The following is a 26,096-nucleotide window of genomic DNA, read 5'->3' on the forward strand; positions in this document are numbered from 1 at the left end:
TTAAACACATAATGATAATCAAGATTGCCTGTAATATTTTCAATATAATCCCTTTTCCTAGGTTGCCTAGCCAATTCCCCACAGACGCAATTTCTCTGCCTACATTTTTCCACACACCAGGTTCAGTTAGTTCTTCTAAATCATCTTTAACTTTGGTTAAATTGTTAATAAAGCCTCTAATTGCCTTGCTGTTATCTGGTATGTATGAACAGCAATGTTGCGGACTAAGCAATTCACAAACTACACCCTCTTTTGCTAAAAGGATGTCTAACGCAAGGTGGTTCTGAAGAGACATAGCTCTTACCACAGCCAATTCAGTGTCCATGAGGACAATGGCTCCTGAAAACTCTGTCAGTATGTTATCAACAATAGTAGACAACTTTCAAATTTTAATCGAATTCAGAACAACTCCCAATGAAGGAATTATTGCTCCAAATATGTCTCCAACAATGTCAGAGGCTGATTCTCCTTTTTGTCTTTTAGGTAGTTTATTCACATCATCAAGATGGTACATTTTAGGAAAAACTATTCCCAAGTAACATGTGCCATACCATCTTTAGGAAGTCGGTAATAAGCATTTTGTCGACAAATGTAGTAAATTCTGGGTACTGCAGGATCCTGCCCATTTAACATGAATGTCCATTTACTCTGAAACAAAAACATATGCCTACATTCACTTGTTCCCACAAATATTCTATCTACACAAGATTTAGGTCTGTATATTAAAAGTGTCCCTATGTGTAGTACATCTAAAGCTAATTTCCCTTGCTTAGTTATGTAGGTAAATGCATAGTCATTTCTAGGTTTTCTTGGAACTAATCCCTTATCTATTTTTGCCTTTATTGCCCTTCTTCCATCCTCTGTATGATCTGAGAAGCTCTTTTCTACTGGTGTGAGTAAGCATGTCAAATTATTTCCGTGGGCAAATGCAGTCCCAAAGGTTAATGTAGGTTCAAAGGATCCTCTTACTAATTCTATGTCATTATCCTTAGCTATTCTACTTAAGTACTTAATTATAGGAACAAAAGAAAACACAAGGTCATGGTTGGAGCAGAAATACTGAATGTATCCCTGGTTATACAATCTGGTTAATAGTAAACTACAACTTATGCCATAGGTTAAAGTCAAACTATGATATGTTACTCCTTGTTCGACTGAGGCAGGAATATGTGTGCAAACATAACAATCTTTTGCATCCATTATCTCAACACACTCACATAACAAGCAATAGAAAACATTTGAAGAAAGCTCTCCATGTGGATCATTTGTGCGTAAGTATTCCTCATCTAGCCTAAACCTGTTCTCCTTAGTAAGTACAGTAGTTGTCTCTACAGCTGAGGCATAGTTGGCTTTACTCTTGTCATAAACAATCATGCCAACAATTAATACCAGACATTATATCATGTAGACTATGGCCACACCAACACACATGTATTTACAGCACCTATTCTTTCTACCCTGCTGGTTATGGTTTCTCGTGATCTGTATAGAATCAGAAAGTAGAAGCAAAAGAAAAAGGTACAGCTCTGCAACAAAAATAAAATCTCAAAAAGAAAATTTCTGCACTTATTTACAGCTTTTAAATGGTTTCCAGGATTCTTTTGTCAAAATCGGTTAGCAGCTTGTCAAATCAGGTTTTTCACAGTCTTTTCCGATTAAAGTGCAATAGTCTCTTCTTTTATTTCTTCAGTGCTTAGTGTTCTGAACAGTTCAAGTTCATTGGCCTTGTTCAAGTGCCAAAATTGTGACCTGGAATGTCTCGATCAAAACAAAAATAAAAAAATTCTTCTTGCTATTGTCACATATGTCCATTCAGGACATTCGGTTTGCGATTCATTTTCTATGCAGTTTTCGATTACCACTCAACTCTCCATCACTCAGATCTTGTTTTCTAGTGGTGTCTACCTCTTCTTAAATTGGTATTACTGAGATTACTTTCTTTTCTCTTGGCTGTTTTTCTGGCCACTTGTCTCCTTTCAATGGCTTACTTTCTTGTTAGCACTCTTTTCAGTATTGGACATGAGTTGTTTTCTATTGAAGTTCCTGCAACCGGTCCAGGAGGGGTCAAATCTCTTTGGCTTTGATCTGCCTCAACTCGTTTCCCGCTGGGGTCAATTGCATGTTCTGTCGGGCTCTCGAAACTGTCTGCTTCCCAGGGAGCCCTCCTCTGATTGGCTTCTCTTATAGTTCTGTTGAAGTGGGTTCATTGTCTTTCTCTTGACCCTCTTCTGCTTTGTCACTTACAGGGGTAGGTATATTGGTGGTGGGGTGCTCATGCACCGTTTTCAGTTCGCCTTCTCTTCCCTGCCGTGGAAGACATTTGGGTGTTGCTGGTAATCTCAACAACTCTTCTTCTTGCTCTGTAGAATCGGGTACTTTCCGAGTGTGGCTGGTGTGGATCCAGATTGGAAGTCCTGCACACTTTACAGTTGTGGTAGTGACTAATACCACCTGGTAGGTGCCTTTCCATCGAGGCTCCAAGCATAACTTTCTCACATGCTTCCAAATCACAACCCAATCACCTGATCTCAGGTTGTGTCTTAGGTCTGGAGATGGTTGCAGTGTGGTGGCGTCCACCTGATGAGAGAAAGAGTGAACCACATCAGCCAGGCCTTTGCAGTAGCCCAATACCATATCATTTGTAATGTTCACAAGAGCATTTGCAGGAACAGCTGGCAGCCTGATGGCTCTTCCCATGATGATCTTGTGTTGTGACAGTCCTGTTTTCTTGTCAGGTGTACTTCTCATTGACATCAGAACTAACATTAGTGCATCAGGCCATTTCAAGTTTGTGGATGCACACATCTTTGCCATTCTGGATTTCAAAGTACCATTCATTTGTTCTACAAGTCGTGAGGCTTCTGGTGGTAACTACAGTGCAGCTTCTGTTCAATACTCAAAGCTGAGCATAGCTGTTTGATAATTTCATTGTTGAAGTGACTTCCCCTATCTGATTCTAAAGACCAAACCATGGTATTAACTCCCTGAGCAGCAACTTGGCTACTGTAAAACTGTCATTTCTTCGTGTGGGATAAGCTTCAATCCAGTGACTAAAGATACACACAATCACCAACACATAATGCAATCCTCACACACACAGGCATCTCAATAAAATTCATTTGCATTCTGCTAAACGGACCTCCTGCTTTCCCAGTATGGCCCATATTGACCACTGTTCCTCTTCTTACATTCATATGCTGGCAGATGACACATATGTGGCAAATTGCTTCGGCAACCTGTCTGAATTTTGGATTAAACCAAAGTTGTTTAAAAGTTCTGACCATCGCATCCCTTCCCACATGTGCTTCACCATGATAGTATCTAGCCATTTGAGTCAACAAGCTATTAGGCAGAACCACTTTTCCCTCTCCTGAGACCAAATTATCATCATCCCTTTGCATGCACTTCATTTTTAACCATTCCTTCTGCTCGTCTTTTGATACATTGTCTTGTAGTGCCTTTAACGCTTCCATTTTATCTATTATGTGCATTGCATAATTTGCGTACAACTCATCATTTTCTGATGAACTGTTACAAGCCATCCAGATGCCCGAAAAGATTGCTGTGGTGAAATGCAATGCACATCAGAGATCCATGATTTTGTGTCAATGGTAAATGAAGCCATGAAGCTTCCAGTATGCCAGAGATGGTACACACAGCGTATCCCGCTCTCAATGTGCCCATATTATCTTTCAAGTAAGACCCATCAACAAAGATAATTTGGTCATTCTCCTCCAAACAGGTATCTCTAATATCAGGTCTGGGTTTTGTGCACAATTCAGTTACTTCCAGACAGTCATGTTCAGTATCATCCATTTTATCAATGTCAGTGTTTTCATTTGGGAGCAGCGTTGCTGGGTTAAGCACTGTACATCTTTTGATTGATACAATAGGGGAACCTAATATAGCCAATTCATACCTAGTAAGCCTGGCACTGGTTAGGTACTGTGTCTTGGATCTAGTAAGCAGTACTTTGATAGAATGTGGGACCATGATAGTGAGGAGATGACTCATCACAATGCTCTCACTCTGAGCAAGGCTCTGCTCAACTGCTGCAATGGACCTCAAACAGCCTGGCAAAGGTGCTGCGACTGGGTCTAAAGTGGCTGAAAAATATGCCACTGGGCGATTTACACCACCATTGAGTTTGAGTCAAGGCAGACAAAGAACAAGCATCACGTTCATGACAAAACAACCGAAAGGGTTTCGTGTAGTCAGGCATGCCCAAAGCTGGGGCTTGACACAAGGTCTCTTTCAATTCTGTTAACGCTTTCACACAAGCCTAGTCTAGTACTAAAAGGTCTGAAACTTCTTTGTGAGTCAGCTTTTGCAAGGGCTTCGAAATGACTGAAAAATTCGGGATCCATTGGTGGCAGTAGCTCACCATTTCCAAAAACATTCTCTTTGGGTAGTCGGGGCAGGCATCTGTCATATGGTTGCGACCCTCTCTGGGATAGATTTTTCTGATTCCCTTTTCAATAAAGTGACCCAAATATTTTACTTCTTTCTGACAGCATTGCAATTTGGTTGGGGACACTTTGTGACCATTATCTCCCAACTGATTCAGTCGTTTAGGATGCAACCAGCAAATCATCAATGTATTGTACCGATGTTCATTGGTAAGGCATTTCCAATCACTCTAAGTTCTTTTTCAAGATCTGATTGAAAATGGAAGGTGACTCTGAAAACCCTTGTGGGATCCTACACCAACAGTAGACCCTGTTTAAGAATTTGAAACAGAAGAGAAATCTGCTATCCTCACGAAGAGGCACAGAAAAGAACGCCTGTGACAGGTCCACCACAGTGAACCACTTAGCATCACATGTTATTTGAAACATAATCACAGCAGGATTTTGTACCACTGGGTAGCATTTAACCACAATGTAATTTACTGTTCTCAGGTCTTGAACAATTCGGATTTTCCCACATGGCTTACGCAGTCCCATAATTGGTGAATACACAGGCTGCTTAGCACTTCTTTCAACACGCCTTTGTCTAAAAACTCTGAAATTATTGGTGCTACACTTATCTCTTTTGTCATGTGGTAAAGCGGAGTCTGAGGATAAACTGCATTCAGCTTGACTGTGACTTTAACTGGATCAACCCCCTTTATGAAACCAATGGGCCTGATTACAACTTTGAAGGAGGTGTTAATCCGTCCCAAAAGTGACGGTAAAGTGACGGATATACCACCAGCTGTATTACGAGTCCATTATATCCTATGGAACTCATAATACGGCTGGTGGTATATCCATCACATTTGGGACGGATTAACACCTCCTCCAAAGTTGTAATCAGGCCCAATGTCTTTCCCTGAAAAGTCCCATACCTTCATCTCTACAGATCCCTGTAGATCAGGAGGAAGATCTCTCACAGTGAAAACAGGGAAGAAACTGATTAGAGGAATTTCCTCATTCACGGTGTCACAATTTATGTTCAGTATCGAGTCATCTTCATCATCACTGTTGGTCTGAATTTCGATACTATCATTTGAGCAAGTGATTGAACACTTTGTTTTGCACAATAAATCCCTACCCAGTAGGGACACAGGGCTTGAGTCACAGCCTACAAATTTGTGTAATCCCCTGAAATTGCCAATTTTAACCGGGCCTGGTTCTGTGATGGGGTTGGTCAAATACTGATTTGCGATTCCTGAAATCTGAACTGTCTTCACTGGAAGAGGCAGATCAGGAAGTTCTGCTGATCTCACTGTAGAACGTGTAGCTCCAGTGTAAACCAAAAATGAGAGTTTATGAACGTTCAGCTTTCCTTTAACATAGGGACCTTTCATGATCTACCTCTTATGATGTGGCCAACACACATTCCTCCTCATCCGAACTCTCACTTATCCAATCATTGTTTATTTCATCCTCACTGTGTAGGGGAAATTGGTGCACAGTATTATTACTCTGGTTCACTTTTGTCCTGTGAGCGTCTGAGAAAGCATCAGCTGTTGCTGGTCCATAGGAGCTTGAAGTATCTGAATTTGTTGCCTAGGCACCATTTGAACCTGTGGTTTCATCTGCTGTAAGAGGGGCATTTGTGCTTGCAATGGCTGCATAGGCTGCCACTGATTCATGTCATTCTGGAAATTTGGATTTTGATTTCTCATTCTCTGCCCTCTCATATTTTGAAGGGAGCTGACATCATTCATTTGCTGACCAACACCTCCCCTATTAGCCGTTAGACACTCCCGTTTCCAATGCCTGAGGCCTCCGCAAGCGTGACAAGGCAACATTCTCTTCATTCCCTGTACATCCTTTGTTGACACCACGGTATTCAAATCGGGACCAAGATTCACATTTATCATTCCTCAGCGACCTCTACCTCTGCCTAAATTCTGAACCTGCATGTTTCCCTGCGGCTGCTGCTGCTGAGGCTGACAACTTCCTTGAATCCCTGTCTGTGCCGCTTTAATCGCCATCACCACTGCTTTCTCTTTCAACTTTCTCTGCTCCGATTAGATCTCATCACTACAGTGTTTTGCATACCGTAATACCTCATCAATCGGCTTTGCCCACCAATAAATCAAGTGTCTCTTAATCATCTGACTGTTTTCGTGTCTCAATCCTTCAACAAACCTGACCACAAAATGAATCATGTCTTTTGGCTCAATATTCTCTGTACCACTGTAATGCATAAACGCTCGCAACAATGTCTCATAATAAGCATGCATGAACTCTTTGGCTTCCTGTGAGATTCTGTCTATGCGTTGCCAATCAAAGTCTTTCAGTGAAATTCTGGTCTTCAAAAACGTAATCACTTTATAATAATATTTCATTACTTCGGGAGATGGTGCACCAGTGCTCGGATCTATCTCTGGTTCCTTTGTCAGTCAATATACACTTCTCTTGCATTCTACCCACAGATCTACTGGGACTACTATCTCTAGTAGGGTGTTCAAATCCTTCCATAGGCATTTAGCAAGTTTACAAACCTGTCTGTTTGCTGGTACCATTCCACGGTCTTCTCTCTCAGTCTGGGATAATCGTTGGTAAATGACAAAATGTCAATTCTGCTCCAGGTGACATGTACAAAATTCCCTCCTGGAATCTCTGTCATCTGTAGTATTTTTACTGCTTATTTATCCTGCAGTGCCTCTGCAGGAGGGGTTTCAGGACCCTTTTTCGGCTTGTCCCTTTTCTTCACCCATCTGACTTCCCATCTTTCTTGTGCTCTCCATATTTGAACACCTTCAAGCAACTCTTTAAGGTGTGTCTTCATTCCTGCAGATCGCATGTGTTTGAAGTGTTTTACCTCAAAATCTAACCTGTAACTTATTTTCAAATGTTTTATTTTTTAAAGTTCTATTCCATGTTTGTCTGCTATATCTGATAGCCTTTGATGTACCTCACCCGCTTCCTTTGTGATTCTCGGGCACAAATATCTCAACTCATCTTCTGTGTAGGATTCAAGTCTGCTTACAAGTCGGTTTACATCCATAGTGCCATCTAGAAGCTCACTTGCTTCTATCCCAAACCTAACAGTGTTCAGGAAATCCTCTCCCTTTAAAACATTTTTCAGGCTATTCAGCTGATCTAACCATTCTGTCAATTGTTGGGTTGTCAAACCTTGTAGTGAAATGCTGTTGGACTGTATACCTGGTGATTGTTGTACAGTTAATCTTGGAGGTTGTGGTGTCAGTAGATTCAAACTAGGACTGAGGTGTGATCCTGTCTCGGTATTTTGAGGATTTCTGAAATTACTCAGGTCTAACAACTAACCTGTTCCATCAGAGGTCTGCCCCACAGGAGGGATCACTTCGGCATTCCATTAGGTCCTCCTCCTCCTAAACTGTAGCGCAGGATCCCCTGGACATTTGTGCCATTGTTACCCTGGGCAAACAATGGTATGACTGGACCAATGGTGACAGGTAAAGGCACTGCATCTGGACTTGGTCTGACATTCGGATTTTTTGTGTGTGTAATTCCCGCACTCTGACTCACCAATACAAACATATCTGTTGGTGTTCCCGTTATAGGAGTATACTTTTGCAACATCTGTGACTGCGCCTGAGGCAGTAAGGGCCATATGTACGAACACTTTTTCCCATAGACACAGAATGGGTAAACATCTTTGCTACATCTGGCCCTAAGAGTGGTGTTGGCTCAGTCTGGACCCATGCCGGTTTGGGGAAAACCTGTTCTGTTGGCACTTTTAAATGAGTTGCTGTTTCCACAATAGGGACAGCTGGATAGAGCCTAGGAATACTCGGCTGAGGCATTGGATTCTGAGTCACCCATGTAGTAGGCAGGTTAGGACTGATCTGCTTTGGTATCTGTGCTGCGTGAGGACTATTCTGTAAAATAGGACTACTCTGTGTACTTGTACAGGAGTTATGGTCATGTTGGGATTACTCTGTACTGGACTCTGTGTCATGTTAGCCAGTGTCAGTGCAGAGGGGTTTACACTAGTGCTTGGACCACTTTCTTGTGGTGCATATGGTGGAGGACGATTTCTCAGTAACTTTAAAATGAACTCATTCCTCGTCGAGCAGTAAAGATTTTCTCATCTCTTTTGATTCTGCGCTCTACTCTCAGAAGGACTTCTGTTTGTCTTTTTAGTATCTTTTCTTCCTTCTTTCTCACTGTCCTGTGCAATTGCAGGAAACAGTTTATTTCCCTGTAAAGTATCTAATCTCCAGTACTTATGATCATTGTCCCACTTAGCATCTGCTAGTGTCTTTTCTGCCTTTTTCATTTTTCTCTCGAACTTAAGTTGCTGTTGCTGTCTAGCCACTAGTTCCCAGACTGCTAACGCTTACAACTGAGCTGGTCTCAGGAGGGGTTTTAAGTAATACGTCACCCTCCTCAGGTTTTCTAAAATTCTTAAATTAAATGTGCCATGAATAGGAAACGCAAAACTCCTGTCTTTTTCTGTCGCTTTGCACCATTGCTTTAACCAAAGGCATGGGTGGCGCGGCACCCCGCTCCTCAAACACTATATATGCGGGTGTACCTACTGGAGGAGCAGCCTCCCCTACTGTGGCTGGAATATACACTTCTCCTCTCAACGCACTCTTTAGGGCTTTGAAAAACTTAATTTTTGTAGATCTGTGTTAAAGTTCAATAATCAGGAAGTAACTTTTAATCCCAAGATCCTCTTCCTCTACCTTTGCAACCAATTGGGCTTCGCGGTTGTCCACCAATCCGTGCGCGACCCTTCTCACTAACCGACCTATCGCAGCGTGGCTCCAATGACATCACACTCATACACACAGCGGCTGACAAAGTCTCCTACACTCAAAACCACCCAAAAAAGAATGCAAAATTTTAATCACAAGCATTTCAACAAAACCAAAAACCAATGTGCCTGTTTCCTACAGTTAGGGTAACACAATTGCTTCAGGAATTTTACAGATTTTTCACTAATGGCTTTCGCTCTAGCAGCTATTCTTTCTTTCTCAGTTCCCCTGATTTGCAAGCAAATTCGACCTGCAAATTTGCTCTCAGCTGATCAGTGGGTCTGTCCTGGTGCACAAAAACCTTTCACTCAACTCAGGACACAACCTCTACTTGCAAACCATGTCCGATTGTCCCATTAAATGGACAAATTACAACAAAAGCCAAGTGTGTCATACACTTTTCAATATACTCTGGAGTCTTAGACCATGCAGGGTCCGTATGCTAGCAACAACGTGGACAACTTTTGAGCACAAAGCGCCACACACAAGTGAAGTTCGACAACTTATTTACTCTCACACTGCGGAGTACGCAAACTTGTTCTACAACATCATTTGGAGTACGCAAACTTCTATAAACCTCACAAACATCCCAATTTACCTGCGGTATGCTTCAGCTGTGCAAATGCAAAAACCCTATAATTCACACAATCACTAGAACGCCGAGAACATTCCAAACAAGCATAGGCAATCTCCAAGGACCTGGGTAAGTCACTTTGGGCGTTTAGGGACTCATCTTCTCTCTATTTTGAATCATTGAAACTGAAAACATCAACCAAATCAAAAATTTGACATCCTAACTTCTCCACACGACTCTTAAAGAGACGTAGCCATGTACAATTCAAGGACAGACTCTTAAGGAGATAAAACCATAGACGTACCGTCCTCTGCTACCATTTCTTATGGCAGCAAGTCAAGCCTTATGGTTTCTATAACCTAGGACCTAGGAGACGAGCTGTGTGGGCCTAGGGACCTTTTCACTCCGTTGAAGATAAAAGTGCCCTTGATCCCAACATAAACATCAATCAATCAGTAATCAATAACAACAAAATAAATTCAAATGGAGTCAGTAAAACCGTGTACCGTGACCCATTTGGCCATGAATAACCACACCTTTTAGTATCAGTTAGAATATTTATTTTCCTATATTAACAATGCTAAGATCACGTAAATCAATCTCAAAACCACATGATAAAGATATAGAAATAACACTGGTTGTCCGAAGCGTCTAAAGAATCTTGACTTGATTAGAGCATTAATAACGAGACTTTCAATAGCAACAGTACAGATCAATAGCAAGAGTAATAGCGCAATGGAGATGACATACATTGAAACAACAATTTGAATGAAAGCAGTTCACTGTTAAACAGATGAATAGAGGAAACACCTCACTAACTCCAGATTAGCATCAGAATGTTGGGCTGCATGCAAAGGTTTTACTAACATGAATTTGGAAAAACATCTAGCTAGTGCTCTATCAAAAAGCAGCAGTTGGTACCTAGAAACAATAGCAGAAGTCAAATAGCAACCATTTCAGCATATACTGGTCCTTAAGGATCAGCAATCGGCACTAGTCTTCACCAGGGGGAGTAGGAGGCTGGCCTGGCTTGTAGTGGGTACCAATGGTATTTACACCTTATGCCAGGTCCAGTTATCCCTTATTAGTAGAGTGTAGTAGTGTTCTAGAAGCTTAGGCTGAGAGAGGTAGCTATAGCAGAGCAGCCAAGGCTGAACTAGGAGACATGCAAAGCTCATGCAATACCACTTATATCATGTAGGTACTATATATATATATCATAAGAAAGAAAATACGCATAGTTACTAAAAATAAAGGAACTTTATTTTAGTGACAATGTGCCAAAAATATCTCAGAGGATATACTCCCTTAGGAGGTAAGTAACATACACAAAAGATACACAACTAACCAAATCAGGTAAGAAAAACAGTCAAAAAGTAGGGCATACATTGTAAAACACAATAGGATGCAACAGGCCTAGGGTAACACAAACCATATACCAAGAAAGTGGAATGCGAACCACGAATGGACCCCTAGGCAAGTGTAGTGTGTAAAGGGTCGCTGGAAGTGTAAGAGTAAAGTACTTCTATTTCCCCAGAAACACACTAAAGTCGTGATAAAGGATTTTGCAAGGACCACAACAGATTGCAAAGCACTGAAGACGGATTCCTGGACCTGAAGACCTGCAAAGGAAGGGGACCAAGTCCAGGAGTCACTAAAGTGTCCAGGGGGGGCAGGGCTCACTAAACCCCGGGTGAAGGTGCAAAGTGGCTGCCTCCAGTTGGAAGAAGCTGCAGGTTTTGCAACAACGAAAGGAGGTAGGAAGTTCTTCTTGGTGCTGATATCCCACGGCTTGCTGGAGGATGCAGAGTTGTTTTCTTGGCAAAATACCACAAACAAGCCTTGTTACCTGCAAGAGTCATGGTTGGAGAAAAAGGGTGCTGCCCGGGCACAGGAAGGACCAGGATGTCGCCACTTGGGAGAGGAGACAGAGGGAGCCCTCAGCAACGTAGAGAGCCCACGGACAGGAAGAACACACCCACAAAAGTCCTTGAACACAGGTTCAAGAAGACTGAACACAGCAGTCGTCTCAACACTGCAAAGAGAGGTCCCACGACACCGGAGATCAACTCACAGAGCTGAGCATCGCAGGACAGAGTGCTGGGGACCTAGGCTCCACTGTGCATGCAGGATTTCTTGGAAATGTGCACAGAAGCCCTTGTAGCTGCAGATCACGCGGTGCACAGGATTACTGTCTGGGGGGGGAGGAGGCAAGGACTTACCTCCTCCAAATTCGGACAGTTGGACCACTGGACAGTCTGGGTCACTTAGGTCCACCTCCTATGTTCCAGGGGCCACGATCGCCAGAGTACCGGTGAAGCTGAAGTTTGGTGCCTGGTGGAGCAGGGGGAAAATTCCTTCGACCTACGGGAGATTTCTTCATGGCTCGCAGTGCAGGGTGAAGGCAGGCAGCCCACAAAGCATGCACCACCAGGAAACAGTCGAGAAAGCCGGCAGGATTAGGCACTACAATGTTGCTGGTAGTCTTCTGGCTACTTTGTTGCAGTTTTGCAGGCGTCCTGGAGCAGTCAGTGGTCGATCCTTGGCAGAAGTCGAAGAGAGAAGTGCAGAGGAATCCTGATGAATTCTTGCAAGTCGTAATCTGGGGAAAAGCCCACTGGAGAGACCCTAAATAGCCCTCAGAGGAGGATTGGCCACCTAGTCAGGTATTCACCTATCAAGAGGGTCTCTGGTGTCACCTGCTGGCACTGGCCGCTCAGAGGCCTCCAGAGTGCCCCTACACCTCTGGAAACAAGATTTCAGAGGTCTGAGACACACTGGAGGAGCTCTGGGCACCACCCCTGGGGTGGTGATGGGGTGGTGATGGACAGGGGAGTGGTCACTGCCCTTTCCTTTGTCCAGTTTCGTGCCAGAGCAGGGACTGGGGGTTCCCTAAACCGGTGTAGACTGGCTTATGCAAGGAGGGCTCCATCTGTGCCCTTCAAAGCATTTCCAGAGGCTGGTAGAGGCTACCCCTCCCCAGCCTTTAACACCTATTTCCAAAGGAAGAGGGTGTAACACCCTCTCTCAGGGGAAATTCTTTGTTCTGCCTTCCTGGGACTGGGCTGCCCAGACCCCAGGAGGGCAGAAACCTGTCTGTGGGGTAGCAGCAACTGTAGCTGCAGAGAAAACCCCAGCGAGCTGGATTGGCAGTACTGGGGGTCCATAGTGGAGCCCCCAGGATGCATGGAATTGGCTCCCCAATACCATATTTGGAATGGGTGGACAATTCCATGATCTTAGACATGTTACATGGCCATATTCGGAGTTACCATTGTGAAGCTACATATAGGCAGTGACCTGAATGTAGTGCACGCGTGTATTGGTGTCCCCACACTCACAAAGTCCGGGGAAATGGCCCTGAACTATGTGGGGGCACCTTTGCTAGTGCAAGAGTACCCTCACACTTAGTAACTTTGCACCTAACCTTCAGGTAGTGGAGGTTAGACATATAGCTGACTTATAAGTTACTTAAGTGCAGTGAAAATGGCTGTGAAATAACGTGTGCATTATTTCACTCAGTCTGCAATGGCAGTCCTGTCTAAAGGTTTGTCTGAGCTCCCTATGGGTGGCAAAAGAAATGCTGCAGCTCATATGTATCTCCTGGAACCCCAATACCCTGGGTACCTAGGTACGATATACTAGGGAATTATAAGGGTGTTCCAGTATGCCAATTGAAATTGGTAAAAGTGGTAATTAGCCTTTAGTGACAAATTTAAAGGCAGAGAAAGCATGAGCACTGAGGTTCTGATTAGCAGAGCCTCAGTGACATAGTTAGGCACTTCACAGGCATACACATTTAGGCCACAAACTATGAGCACTGGGGTCCTGGCTAGCAGGATCCCAGTGAGACAGGCAAAAACATACTGACATACATGTAAAATTGGGGGTAACATGCCAAGAAAGATAGTACTTTCCTACAGGGGGTCATCAGCATCAGGACAGAAAGGGGGTGGGAAAGGGGGACAGTTCAGAATTGGGCTATAAGTTCTCTGAACCATCAAGTTAGTGTCTAGGGCAAATCAGGAAAGTGCTACAAGCTTTAACCATCAAGCGCTAAAGTAAGCCCCAGCATCGTTGCATGGAACATAAAAAAATAAACTTGAATAATAATATACCAGAGTGTCAGTAGACAGGCTGGCAAATATCAAAGTGACAGAGTGTCATAAAGGAGAATTGGAATCTGTACTGTAGAATGGCTGAGAAATAATGGCATGAGAACTCCAAGAGCAGTGCGTTTAAGTTAAAGTTGTCCCACGTCGACATTGGTCAGCGGCATCTTGTGATAATGTTAGTCCAATAAGACAAAACTTACAAATCTAAAATGTAACTATACAGTCTTTCACATGTCGATGATTGGTTGTTCTCCATTTGCGTAAATCAGTCGACACAATAAAAAATCAATTTGTAGATCCTTCCGTCCACTGTCAATAGACCCAATGGGCCAGATGTAGGAAGCACTTTGCGAGTCGCAAACGGCAAAATTTGCCGTTTGCGACTCGCAAATGCGTGTTTCCTATGCAGAAATGCATTTTGCGAGTCGTTACCGACTCGCAAAATGCATTTCCGAATCGCAAATAGGAAGGGGTGTTCCCTTCCTATTTGCGATTCGCAATGGTATGCAATTCCATTTGTGACCGCTTATGCGGTCGCAAATGGAGTCGCAGTTACCATCCACTTGAAGTGGATGGTAACCCATTCGCAAACGGGAAGGGGTCCCCATGGGACCCCTTCCCCTTTGTGAATGGACCCCAAAATATTTTTTCAGGGCAGGGAGTGGTCCAACGGACCACTCCCTGCCCTGAAAAAAACGAAACAAAAGGTTTCGGATTTTTTGAAATGCAGCTCGTTTTCCCTTAGGGAAAACGGGCTACATTTAAAAAAAAAAAAAAACTGCTTTATTGAAAAGCAGGTCGCTAACATGGAGGCCTGCTGACTACAGCAGGCCTCCATGTTAGCGAGTGCCTATACTCGCTATGGGGCCGCAATTTGCGACCCACCTCATGAATATTGATGAGGTGGGTCATTGCGACCCCATAGCGAGTTGCAGTCGGTGTCTGAGACACCGTACTGCATAGCAATTTGCGAGTTGCAAATTGCGAGTCGGAAGGACTCGCAATTTGCAACTCGCAAATTGCTTCCTTCCTACATCTGGCCCATTGTTATTTCCTGAGAACATTGCTTTCCCATACCCTTGTGAAACATTATTTGTTGCCACTTGAGAACATGCAGAGTTACACACATCTCCTCGAGAGAAATAACATTTTGTTAATACAGCTCCAGAAAAGTTTTACATTAGACAAAGCAATGACTATTCAGTAAGTATGAGATAATTTCTCTAATGTTGCATTTTCAGAAATATTGCCAGACATTCGTTTCAGTCTAGGCATCACTAACTGAAGGCTTTTAATTAGCATAAGTACTTTCATAATGTTTAGCTATAAGTATGACATACTGCTGCATTTTCTACTATTATATAAACTCTTAAACATGTTAATACATTATTAATAATCAACTTCTTATATAATGGTGGCTAATCAAGTAGGCACATTTAGTGTTACACGTTTATTTTCTATATTAATACATTTTCTACATAAATCAATACGGAGATACATGAAGTAATTATTACTGTTAATTTCAGCGCTCACAGCTCCTTTATGAGCATAGTAGGAATAGGTTTGGTAAAGTGAGAGGAGTATTTGGCAATTTTTCTAGTAATTTCTAAGGGAGAAATCCCTTTAAAATGTAATCAGGTTGTTTTACGTTTTAATGAAGAAGCACTGGGATTCTGTGTTTTTGAAGGGTGCATGATGGAGAGTTCAATATTCTTGTTATGTTATGTTATATTGGTTTATATAGTGCACTAGTCCCCTGAGAGAGTATCCAGGTGCTTGGGCAGATGTGTAGGTTTGTGGTCTGCAATGTATTTATTTGAAGAGCCAAGTATTCGGCTTCTTGCAGAACTCAAGAAGTGAGAAGGAGGGTCTTATGTGTAGAGGGAGGTTATTCCAGGTCTTGGGTGCGATGTAGGAAAATGAGCGACCTCCAGATTTGCTTTTGCGGATGCGGGGAATGAGTGAGATTGAGGCAGTGCATAGGGGTCTGGTGGGTGGGTAAATGTATATGCAGCTGTTCAGGTATTCTGGTCCTGTGTTGTGTCGGCCTTTGTATTTGTGTGTGAGACATTTGAATTTGCTGCGCTTGTGAATGGAGAGCCAGTGAAGCTTACAGAGTTGCGGTGTAATGTAAGTGTAGCGTGGGAGGTCGAGCATGAGTTTTACAGCCATGTTCTGGATGGTCTGGAGCCTGTGTAGGAGTTGTTTGGAGATTCCGGCATAGAAAGTGTTGCCGTAGTCCAGCTTGTTGGTGATAAGTGCTTGTGTGACGGTCCGTCTGGTGTTCTGGGGCAACCATTGGAAGATTTTTGCAGCATTCGTAGGATGTGGAAGCAGGAGCAGGAGCTGCACACTGCATTGACTTGGCCCTCTGTTATGTTATGTTCTGCACTTTCTCTATAAAGAAGTTAGAGAACTCCTTGCATATTTCAATAGAGGCATTATCTAAGGTATCAGTTTTGGTTAGAGTGGCAAACTCAAATAGTCTTTTTGGGTGTTTTAGACAGGTTAATCTCTTTTTGTATGATTAAATATAGCTTTGAAGATCATTTTTTTAAATATGTTGTTCTATCAGTTCCTAATCAGGGCAGATTTTCTGTTGACAGAGCTTTTAGCCAAGTATTCTGATATGGTCACAGACAGTTCTTAATTTGATTATGGTCTTCAGGTTTCTTAGCGTTTAAGTTTCTTTGGTGTCAATGAGCCAATAATTCTTGTCATGCTTTCATTGTAATGAAGTGTGAGGTCGACTTGAAGATTAAGGGGAATGTCTTGTAGTACCTGTTCTGCAATGGTGAGCAGTCTGGCAATGTCTTCACTTCTCAGATCACTTATCAATTGTTTGAGTTTCCTTGGTTGCCTAATAAAGGTTATTTTAGAGGAAGGAAGTGAGAAAGGCCTGACTAAGTGGTCAGATTAGTCAACTTAATGTGGGTGTCAGTTTTAATTCTTCTTCATATGCAATCAGTAGACCCAGAATGGCTCCTTTTTTTTATTTGGGAGTGAACAAAGTTGGCTAAGGCTATTGGACGCTAATAAAAGACTTCCGTACAGAAGTGGTGGATTCTTTTTCATCTCCCATATTAAGGCTGACATTTTTGAAGAAAAACTTTAGAAAATGGTCCTAAAGTTAGTGGCAAACCATCAGCTACTTCAATCACTTCATGAGTATTCCTAAAAGATTTTAGGGAGATCATTCTTAGTGTCCATGCCAGATAAATTAACATTCCACTGGCACCAACATCCAGCAATTCAGATGCATTAACACCTTCCTTTCTCCTGTTCTCAAGGTGATTAGTAAAATAAACAAATGATTATCAGTGTTGACCATAGAGGATCCATTATTAGGAAGCCATTACTCTCTTATTTATTTTCTTATCTTTCTCAGAAGGTGATTGGCTTCTTCCAACATGTTTCTGAAGTAATTTGGGGCACATCTGAATCATATGTTTAGCATACTCACAATATAGGCACAAGCCTTCCTTATGCTTGTGTTCTTTTTCATTATCTGTTAAAAGAGCCCCTCTCAGGATGCACTAACCTTGGGCACAGTATCCAGCAAGAGCAATGAGCTTTTCTGTCTCTCACTCCCTACTCCAGGAACCGCATACACAGGAAAATGTAGACCAGTGGCAATGGTGGAGAAAGGGTGCAGGGATAAGAGAAAAAACAGAAATACAGAACTCCAACACGAAGACATGTTTTTTCAGTTGGTCAAGATGTTTCCAGAATGTAGTGGATATCCAAGAAAGGACATATGTTTTTGTAACTTATCATTTAGGATTCTACGAAATTTTTAAACATACGTATCTAACATAAAAATTCTATCACACTGTATTAAAATTATTAGCAGTAATAAACATAATTAAATGTTTTCTTATGATAATAGCTTTTGGTGATACACAGGTGTGATTCAATTATTGCAGATATGTGAGAATTCTTCTAACAATGTAGGTTACACTTTTTCCGTAACTCTGTGCATACACAACTGCAACCAAAAACCATTATTTAGTAATACGGCTGCTTGAAACTTCCGGTGCAGCATAGCAATGTAGAACCTAAGAACCTATGCAGAACTAAGTTTTTTTCAGATTATATGAAAACTGTTACTAATGCCATTACAGTTAGCTACAACTGGTCACATGTATGAATTTAGTGGATTTGTAGGCCTGACATTTTTGCTTTATTCAGATCACAATAACTCAGAGAGGCAAGTTACAAAGTTTAATTTACCCATGTAAATTTAGTGTTGTGTAAATCTTCTACTAAACTTCATAGTATCCTTACAGTTTCTGAGTGTAAATGTACTGCTAGGCACAGCGTTACATCTCTCCACCCCAAATAAAAGGCTTCTACACCAGGACATTACGAGTGCCAAACTTACTACTCATAACTCTTCACATATAGGTGGAGAACACCACTACCTTGGCAGACCTCTCCTGATATGAAAGTATAGGGAAAATTATTAAAGTTTAATATTCGTAAAACAAATATCTTATTATAAAATAGTGATGTACAATAATTTTAAATATTTAATTTACTCCTAAAACTAATCAAATTGGATTTGGTGGTAATTGCATTTCCTAAATGCCCAATTCGCATTTGGGAAATGCTTGATACATGCGCTTTGGAAATCGCAAATAGGAATTCCCTATTTGCGATTTCCTATTTAGAGAATCGCAATTTGTGATTCTCGAAATGAGGTCGCAATATTAAGGAATCGCTATTTTTGCGATTCCTTAAAATTGCACAGTGAATGCCTTTCATACATCTTGAAAGGAATTTTTGCATTCGCAAACGGCCGATTTTTGCGATTCGCACCGTTTGCGAATGCAAAATTGCTTGATACATCTGGCCCTCAGTTGCTAGAGTTCTCTAGGTTGGCCGGACATCTGCCAGCTGGAGAGTAGGACCGGGTTGGGGTGTCCTGTATCGCCTCTGTTATTTGCATTAGCAATAGAAATGGCAAAATGGCTGAAATGAGAAATTCAGTCATGGGGAATACAGGTGGGTGATGTCGTACTTGTGGTCTCTCTATATGCGGATGACACCCTAGTACTTTTGGCTCAGCCCCAAGAGTCTGTCCCCATTCTTATGTGGGTGCCGGATGAATTTACAGTAGTTTCAGAGTTGTACGTTAATAAACAAAAGGCACTATTTCACCCCCTAGCAGCCCTGACAGAGATGCTGCAGCCCTGGGAGAGATGTTGCAGGCTTACAATGGGAATGGATGGTATTTGGGTACCCGGGAATAGGGGTTGTTCTGCTTCGCTCCATCGCATCATGCATATAACTTGGGTAGGCTTTTGAAGGGGCTTAAAGCATTCATAACATTTTCGAATTCTCTTCCGCTCTCTATCATGGGCACGGTAGTGCTAGTAAAAATGGTGCTGCTGCCCCTCTAACTGCACATATTGCAAAATGACATGTGCACTCTCTTGAAGCCTATTTTTTAGACAATTTAATAGTTTTTTGGTCCTAATTGTATGGACGAGGTAAAGAAACAGGTGCGTGTAGAGGTGTTGAAAATGGATACAGTATGGGGAGGATTGGCTCCACCGGACCTGGAACCTTCTCATGTCAGGACACAATTACAGCACACAGTGAAATGGTGCGCTGAAGCTCCAAAGTGTTAAACCAGACTCCTGAAGGTGGGTGGCTCCAGAAGGAAATCTGCCAGTTTACCTGATGAACGAGCATATTAACTCCTAGGCACCCCTTGGATAATCCGTCAGGTAGTCACTTCCTGCGAAATGGTGGTCAAGCAGATGACTGCCGATTAAATGGCTACAGCTGTACTGTCGTATACGGAAGAACATTGGCAGCATGGAGACAAGGAAGATGCCTCGCGCTGAGTGCTACATACCCAGGTTTTAAGTTTTGAACCTTTGAGGCTTCTGAGACCTTCGGAATTGGAAGCTGGTAGTTCCTGCAAGTTGTTAAATTGACACACAGCCACGGAGTTTTGCACTGGTTTTCCAGATGTGCCAGGCTCCTCCATTATTATGAGGTGCTCCTAGAAGGTGGAGGAGGGCTGAGACTTGTCTAGAGTCTTTATAGCGCACTGAAGGACGACAGTCCTTCGGTCACAATAAAAGCCAGACAGGCTTGGGATGGCGACCTGCCGGCTCCCTTGACAGACGCAGAATAGAAGAAAACCTGCATTCAGGGACAGAAGAGTGCAACCAATGCACAGTTCAAAGTGACGTACTTTAATTATCTCCACCTTACATATCTTACACCTGTTTGGCTGCAGAGATTACACCCTACCAGGACCTCGACCTGTCCGAAATATGATAAGCAGGGTGCTACATTCCTACATTTGACAAAGGCATGTAGGATGATATGAGGGTATTGGGTGGAGGTGGTATCACAGCTTAAGCATGTGACACGCCTTAGTCTTGTAACAACAATACAGCACTGTCAATTGAGTATCAAGCCCAAGCAAGGTAAATTGCAATTCTGGGCCAGCTATTGACCAAGCACCCCTAGCAGTCACCTGCCTATCTAATAGAGGATGCACAGTGTTGAAATGGGGCCGAGATATGGTGGACCGGGCTGTAGTGTGACTGAAAGGAATCAGAACGGATGAGAAGGCTGAGGAAGATATGAGAAAGTGTGCTGAAATGATACAGGGCCTATTAGACTATCAGGAGCATGAGGGTGAGTGAGGAATGGTTGATAAAGCATTGTACCTCCATGCTTTGGTGGGACACAGTGGATGGTGGCAGGCCCACGTCCTTCTGCAAAAAACATTATGAGAGGGCAGGGAGATGCGGACCACTAACAACTGCGCCATGAAAAGCTGAAGACGGGAGTGTTATATATACAGAGGAGACCATACAGGAATATGAAGGGGTACTGCTTTACCCATGAGAACAACATGGAAGTACAGTTTTTTATTGATGCCAACAGTGCTCAAGATGACTTAATTGCACATATATGAGCATACTAATGTTGATTAACCCTGCTATCAGGTTGGATGGCTGAAAATGTAAACAAAGATGAATTAGTTTTATTATACCAAGCCATGTAAGTATTCCTGCATTCCTTATGTCACTGACGGACTTTTAGTCAAATTTGAACTTTTCATCCTTTCCCCTTACCAACTGGTTGATGTGTTCTGCCCTTCCCTGGGTCTGGCATCATTTTATACCTTAGTCCCAAATTATTTCCTATGGAGAGGGTAGGGAAATTCCTGCTCAACTCTTATTGTTGGTACTCGAGTACATTAACGGTGCCTCTTTTGCAGAATTGTAAAGACTAGCAGTGTTAGGGTCTCTTTCTTCCATATAGGATCCACACCAGGGCAGATGACCTTGTAGCTGTGATCACAGCATGTAAACCAGAGTACAGAAAACTTTCCTTCTATGCCCTGTTAGCTTGAATAATGCCAGAAATGGTGTTCAGAATAAAATATGGTAATCCAACACACGTGTTAGAAGTGCCATTCAGTCAAATTACTTTCTAGGCCTTTCTAGGCCTTAATGTCACACACATTCTCTAATGTGTTAGCTCATTCATGTTGGCATACAATTAGACCTGGCTTGTGTGTAACATTTTTGTAACAAAAGCCCTGCCACACTCACAAGCTAGTGCTGAAAAAGTACTTTATTGCGGAGCATTTACCTGCAACACTGTCGGCGAATGAGCTATGGGTAAGGGTAGAGTTATGTGAAGACAGAGTACAGTGTTTGATTATGTGCACCTAGAATTCATAGCGAAGCTGAAAACCATTGAAAATGTTTGTCTGTCAAGAAGGAAGTATAATGAAGTGTTTCCACGTACTAGGAGCTTTGGTTATCTGATGATTTATTAAAAACCTCAAACAACAAAATTTGCTTGACATACTAGACGAAAGAGTGACCAAAATAGGATATCAATATTAATGTATGTTTGCATTTTACATGTGGTATAGATACCTGTGAGTTTATTAGATATATGAATACACAATTCAAATATTATTAAGTAGCATTTATTTGCTAATGTACATTTGACCTTCTGTCTCATAAAAACGGTGTTCGTCTTTGTTTTGTAGGCCATGAGTGACAAGCCATATGCCACCAACCACACACACCTCAGTTCCCAGATGGGCAGTGTTCCATCGTTCACCAGCTCACCAGAGCCCTGGCTAGAGCCTATCTTCACTTCTGCTGCCAAACTCCGCGTGGCCATCACCTGCTGCTTCTTCCTGGCCGCAGCCTCCAGTAATACTGCAGTGCTATGTAGTATCCTGAGGAAGCGCCGCAAGTCGCATATCCGGGTACTAATCCTTAGCCTGACCATGGCAGACCTGCTGGTCACTACCCTGGTGATGCCGCTGGATGCCATCTGGAATGTCACTCTGCAGTGGTATGCCGGAGACCTGCTGTGCAAGCTGCTCAACTTCTTCAAGCTCTTCGCAATGTATGCCGCAGCCCTGGTACTGGTGGTAATCAGCTTGGACCGGCACTCCGCCATCCTATACCCATTCAGTTTCACAAGTGCCAGCCGGCGCAACAGGATCATGCTGTGTGTGGCCTGGGGGCTGAGCATCCTCATGGCATCGCCCCAGGTATGAGATCTGTAAGGGAGTGGAGGGTACCTGCGCGTGGATAGGATTCTAATCGTATTACTCTGTAGAATATTAGGTCAGTAAATGTATATGTGTTTGCATGATAATCACTGGTATATACTTTCTAAGGTAGTTTACCTATCACCACATGCTGCTTTTAGGATGTTTAAAGCAAAGAAGAGTGCATGCGCGTTATTAAGGTGAAAAAGTACATACAGTTAATAGAATACGTTTTATAAGGTGCTTAGAAAAGGAGGAAGAGTACACTTGCTGGTTATATAATTGATAGACATCTTGCACTCATTATGTAATTTTTATCCTCTTTCTGAACTTGAGGTGGTCCTATTTAAAACTGGAAAGCTCCAGGCTATGTTGCTGCCACTTACAGTGATTTACTACTGATGCACGTACTTTTACAGACTTTTGTAGTAGGTTTGGTTAGCTTGCTAGGCCACAGGGTGATTATCATGGTGTAGTGATGAGCAGTTTTTCAAATGAAATAGGGCATTCACCTCAGATGGCATCATGAGCAAAAATTGACATTTCAAATGTTACATGGTGTTTGGTAACTGGCTGGCCAGGCTTTACATGCCTATGTACCTCAGTCTCTTTTTAAGTCTCACTAGATAGCACAGACGCTGTCGCCTCAAGACATTTTGGCCCGTATTTATACTTTTTTTAGCGCCGCATTTGCGCCACTTTTTGACGCAAAACGGCGCAAGCCTACAAAATACAATGGCATTTTGCAAGTTTGCGCCGTTTTTGCGTCAAAAAACGACGCAAATGCAGCGCAAAAAAGTATAAATACGGGCCTTTGTTTACTATGAGTGGACTGGGAGGTCGCTCATACTTATCATTGGAGGGCTTCATGCTCAATCTCAATTGCTTGCAACCTTCTGGCCAGAACTGTGTTCGCCACTTCCTCTTCTTGAGTATGGCCCTCCCCTAAAACAAGACCCAGTACTTGTGTCCTTCCACTGCTTGTGCTTTTGGGAGCTATTTTTCACTTTTTGTTGACACACTATACAAAGTACATCTTTTGTAGTTGGTTTTCTCCTGTATTTCTACCCTGTCCATCTGCTCCCTCCCGTTGCCATGTTTTTTTTTGCGTTCCCTGTCCCTCCCAAGCCCCTTGTGCATTGTATTACATGCCCCATCCCTTTCACCCCTTCTCATGTTGTGTGGCTTGTCCTGCCCCTCCCGCAGACCCGTATATTTTTAGGGGGGGCATGGCCCTCAGCTATAACCAAACATTAAGGCCCTAATTAAGACTTCTGCGGATGGTAAAGGCCGTCCGCTGAAGTCCCGCAGTCAGGATATCACCAGTGCAGTCCCCTTCCCACAGCCCCTATTACGAGTTTTCCACTGGCCCAGTGGGAAATAGCCCACAACATTGACACTGGCTCGTAAGTGAGCTGGCAGCAATGTTGCGGTCTGTAGGGTGCACCAGCACCCGTCACGCTTTTCACTGTCTGCAAAGCAGACAGTGAAAAGCGCGATGGGGCTGGCCATGGGGGCCTCTGCCCTGCCCATGGTAAGTGCATGGGCAGTTCAGTGGCCCCCTTGGGGACCCCTGCACCCCTTCTTCGCCAGCCTTTATATGGCGGTGCTACCGCCATGTAAAAGCTGGCAGAGAGGGGATGTCGTAATCCCCAGGGCAGCGCTCCTCGCATTGCTGCCCTGGCAGATTAGGACCTCCAGCACCGCCAGCCCCTCCAGTAGAGAAGAAGTGGAGGTGCTGGCGGACTGACTGTGGCGCAACCGCAGCGGTCGTAATTGTGGATGTCGGACCGCCACACTGGCTGCGGTCCAACCGCTACCACGGCCCTGGTGGTGAAGCTCCAAATCTGTGCTCTAAACCCTGAGAATATCGTGGCATAAGGATTCTGAGGAAAGAATAATGAAAGGAAAAGTATAGGTTGACTATTCCTAACTCCACATCTACATACCTTGAAGATATATATATATATAAATATATATATATTGTGTAGGTACATATATGTGGAATAAGGTATAGAAAAATTATATTTAGTTGCATGTCAATATTTTGGATTCAATATTCTATCCTCTTTATGCTGTGTCATCAATATTCTGGTGTACATATTAAAGCACACTCGTACAACGTTTTACAATCCAGCTTTAAATTCTACCAATTAGATGAGATTTAAAGTAAAAGGGTGTAAAGTAGACTGATTTTCAACTTTGTGTATTTTCAAAAATGTTCAAGCTTTGTGCAAGGCTAAGCTTATCAAGTTCTTAAAAAAAAAAAGCTGGCCTTAGCTTAGAGCCTTCCCTTTCACACCTCTTACCTCAGGTGGTGGATGTTCAGCCTCCACACTAAAATTTTATTTTGCTTGAGCATGTCCTACCTGGGACATTCTGCATTAGGAAATCATCACAGCTGGAAGACCCAGAAGGATAAATCTTACCTGAAGTAAATTTAGGAAACTTCATCTGCTTAATAAAGTGTGGAGTTTCCCAATTCCAACTAACATCGTAACTGAAGGTTTAATTTAACTTGTCACTAATTTAAATTAACTTTACTGAGAGCTTGGAGCATATTGATCAAGAACATTTTGGGAAATTAGTGGCAAGTAATGTGTTTTAAACATTTTAGGGATGTAACAATGGTGAACACTGAATAGAATTTAAATGTGTTTTTATAGGGGAAGTTGGTAGGGTCACACAATCAATTTCAGTATAAAGTTGTTGTAAAATGATGTATAGTTCAATTACATTTAATCAAAAGCACCAGTTAAAACAGCATGGACTTGAAGAAGGCTCCGACATTGGCATAAACCACTCATGGTTACAAGCAGGTTGCACAAAAGGTTCTGTACAAAAGGAGACCTTTGCTAGACTTCGACCAGCAAGCATGACAGGCAAAGTAAGGAATAGGTGATTGTTTTGAGCCCAGGATTGGTCTTTTTGAGGCCTGTGGCCTGGCTGAGGACACTAGTTTCATCTTCAGTTGGAGGAGCCGTTGAGCGATAGGCACCAGATGCCTCTAAAGCTCTGAGTGGTAGTTTCATGGTTGCATCTATCTCTTTTGGATGCTGCTTGAGTGGTACCTCCATTCGGATACTACAAAGTACCCACTTATAAAATTTAGAACATTCTCTACTCTTTTACATGCAGTAGAGTCCTTGCATGGGACCTTCAGGGTGACATCCTCTATGTGGCTACCACAGATTGAAAGAGCAGACACTTTTCAAAGTGGTAAATGTAGAAGACATGGAACCCTACCATTTGTACTAGAAATTAATGCAGAGGGATTGTTTGGAATTACTACAGGTGCAGATAAAAGTCAACATTCATGGTATAAAACATTTAAGCGACTGCCATATTTAAATATGCACTAAAAAGCCAAATCACCCCTCAATAAAACATGGACTTCTCCGCAAACAGGTTGTACTTTTTTTGGAGACTATACCAGCAAGACATGGCTAATATGCATTAAAAGAGAAGGTGTTAGCATTTCTCACCAATAGCATATAGTAAGAAATCATAAGGGGGCACCATTGTTAAGCAATTTGCAAAAATAAATGTGGATAAATTAACAATGGTTAAACCTCCTTACAACTTTGATGACCACTATGGAAGATGACTTTTAGATCTTACAACAAGATCCCTTTTAGAAAAAAGAAGTGCAAAATTCTGCTTTGAAAT

At 42.6% G+C, this 26,096-nt stretch overlaps 1 protein-coding gene across 1 annotated transcript in view; it reads left to right on the top strand.

Annotated features, from left to right (window-relative positions):
* The window catches only part of LOC138283226 (gonadotropin-releasing hormone II receptor-like), a 216,523-nt gene that overhangs the window by 113,984 nt on the left and 76,443 nt on the right, over window positions 1–26,096 (top strand). The window contains exon 4 of the mRNA XM_069221265.1: window positions 21,912–22,427. Within this exon, the coding sequence (XP_069077366.1) occupies window positions 21,912–22,427 (516 nt within the window). The remainder of the gene's footprint in view (window positions 1–21,911; window positions 22,428–26,096) is intronic.

The sequence above is a fragment of the Pleurodeles waltl genome, chromosome 3_1 (genome assembly GCF_031143425.1).
Source record: "Pleurodeles waltl isolate 20211129_DDA chromosome 3_1, aPleWal1.hap1.20221129, whole genome shotgun sequence".
Classification (NCBI taxonomy): Eukaryota; Metazoa; Chordata; class Amphibia; order Caudata; family Salamandridae; genus Pleurodeles; species Pleurodeles waltl.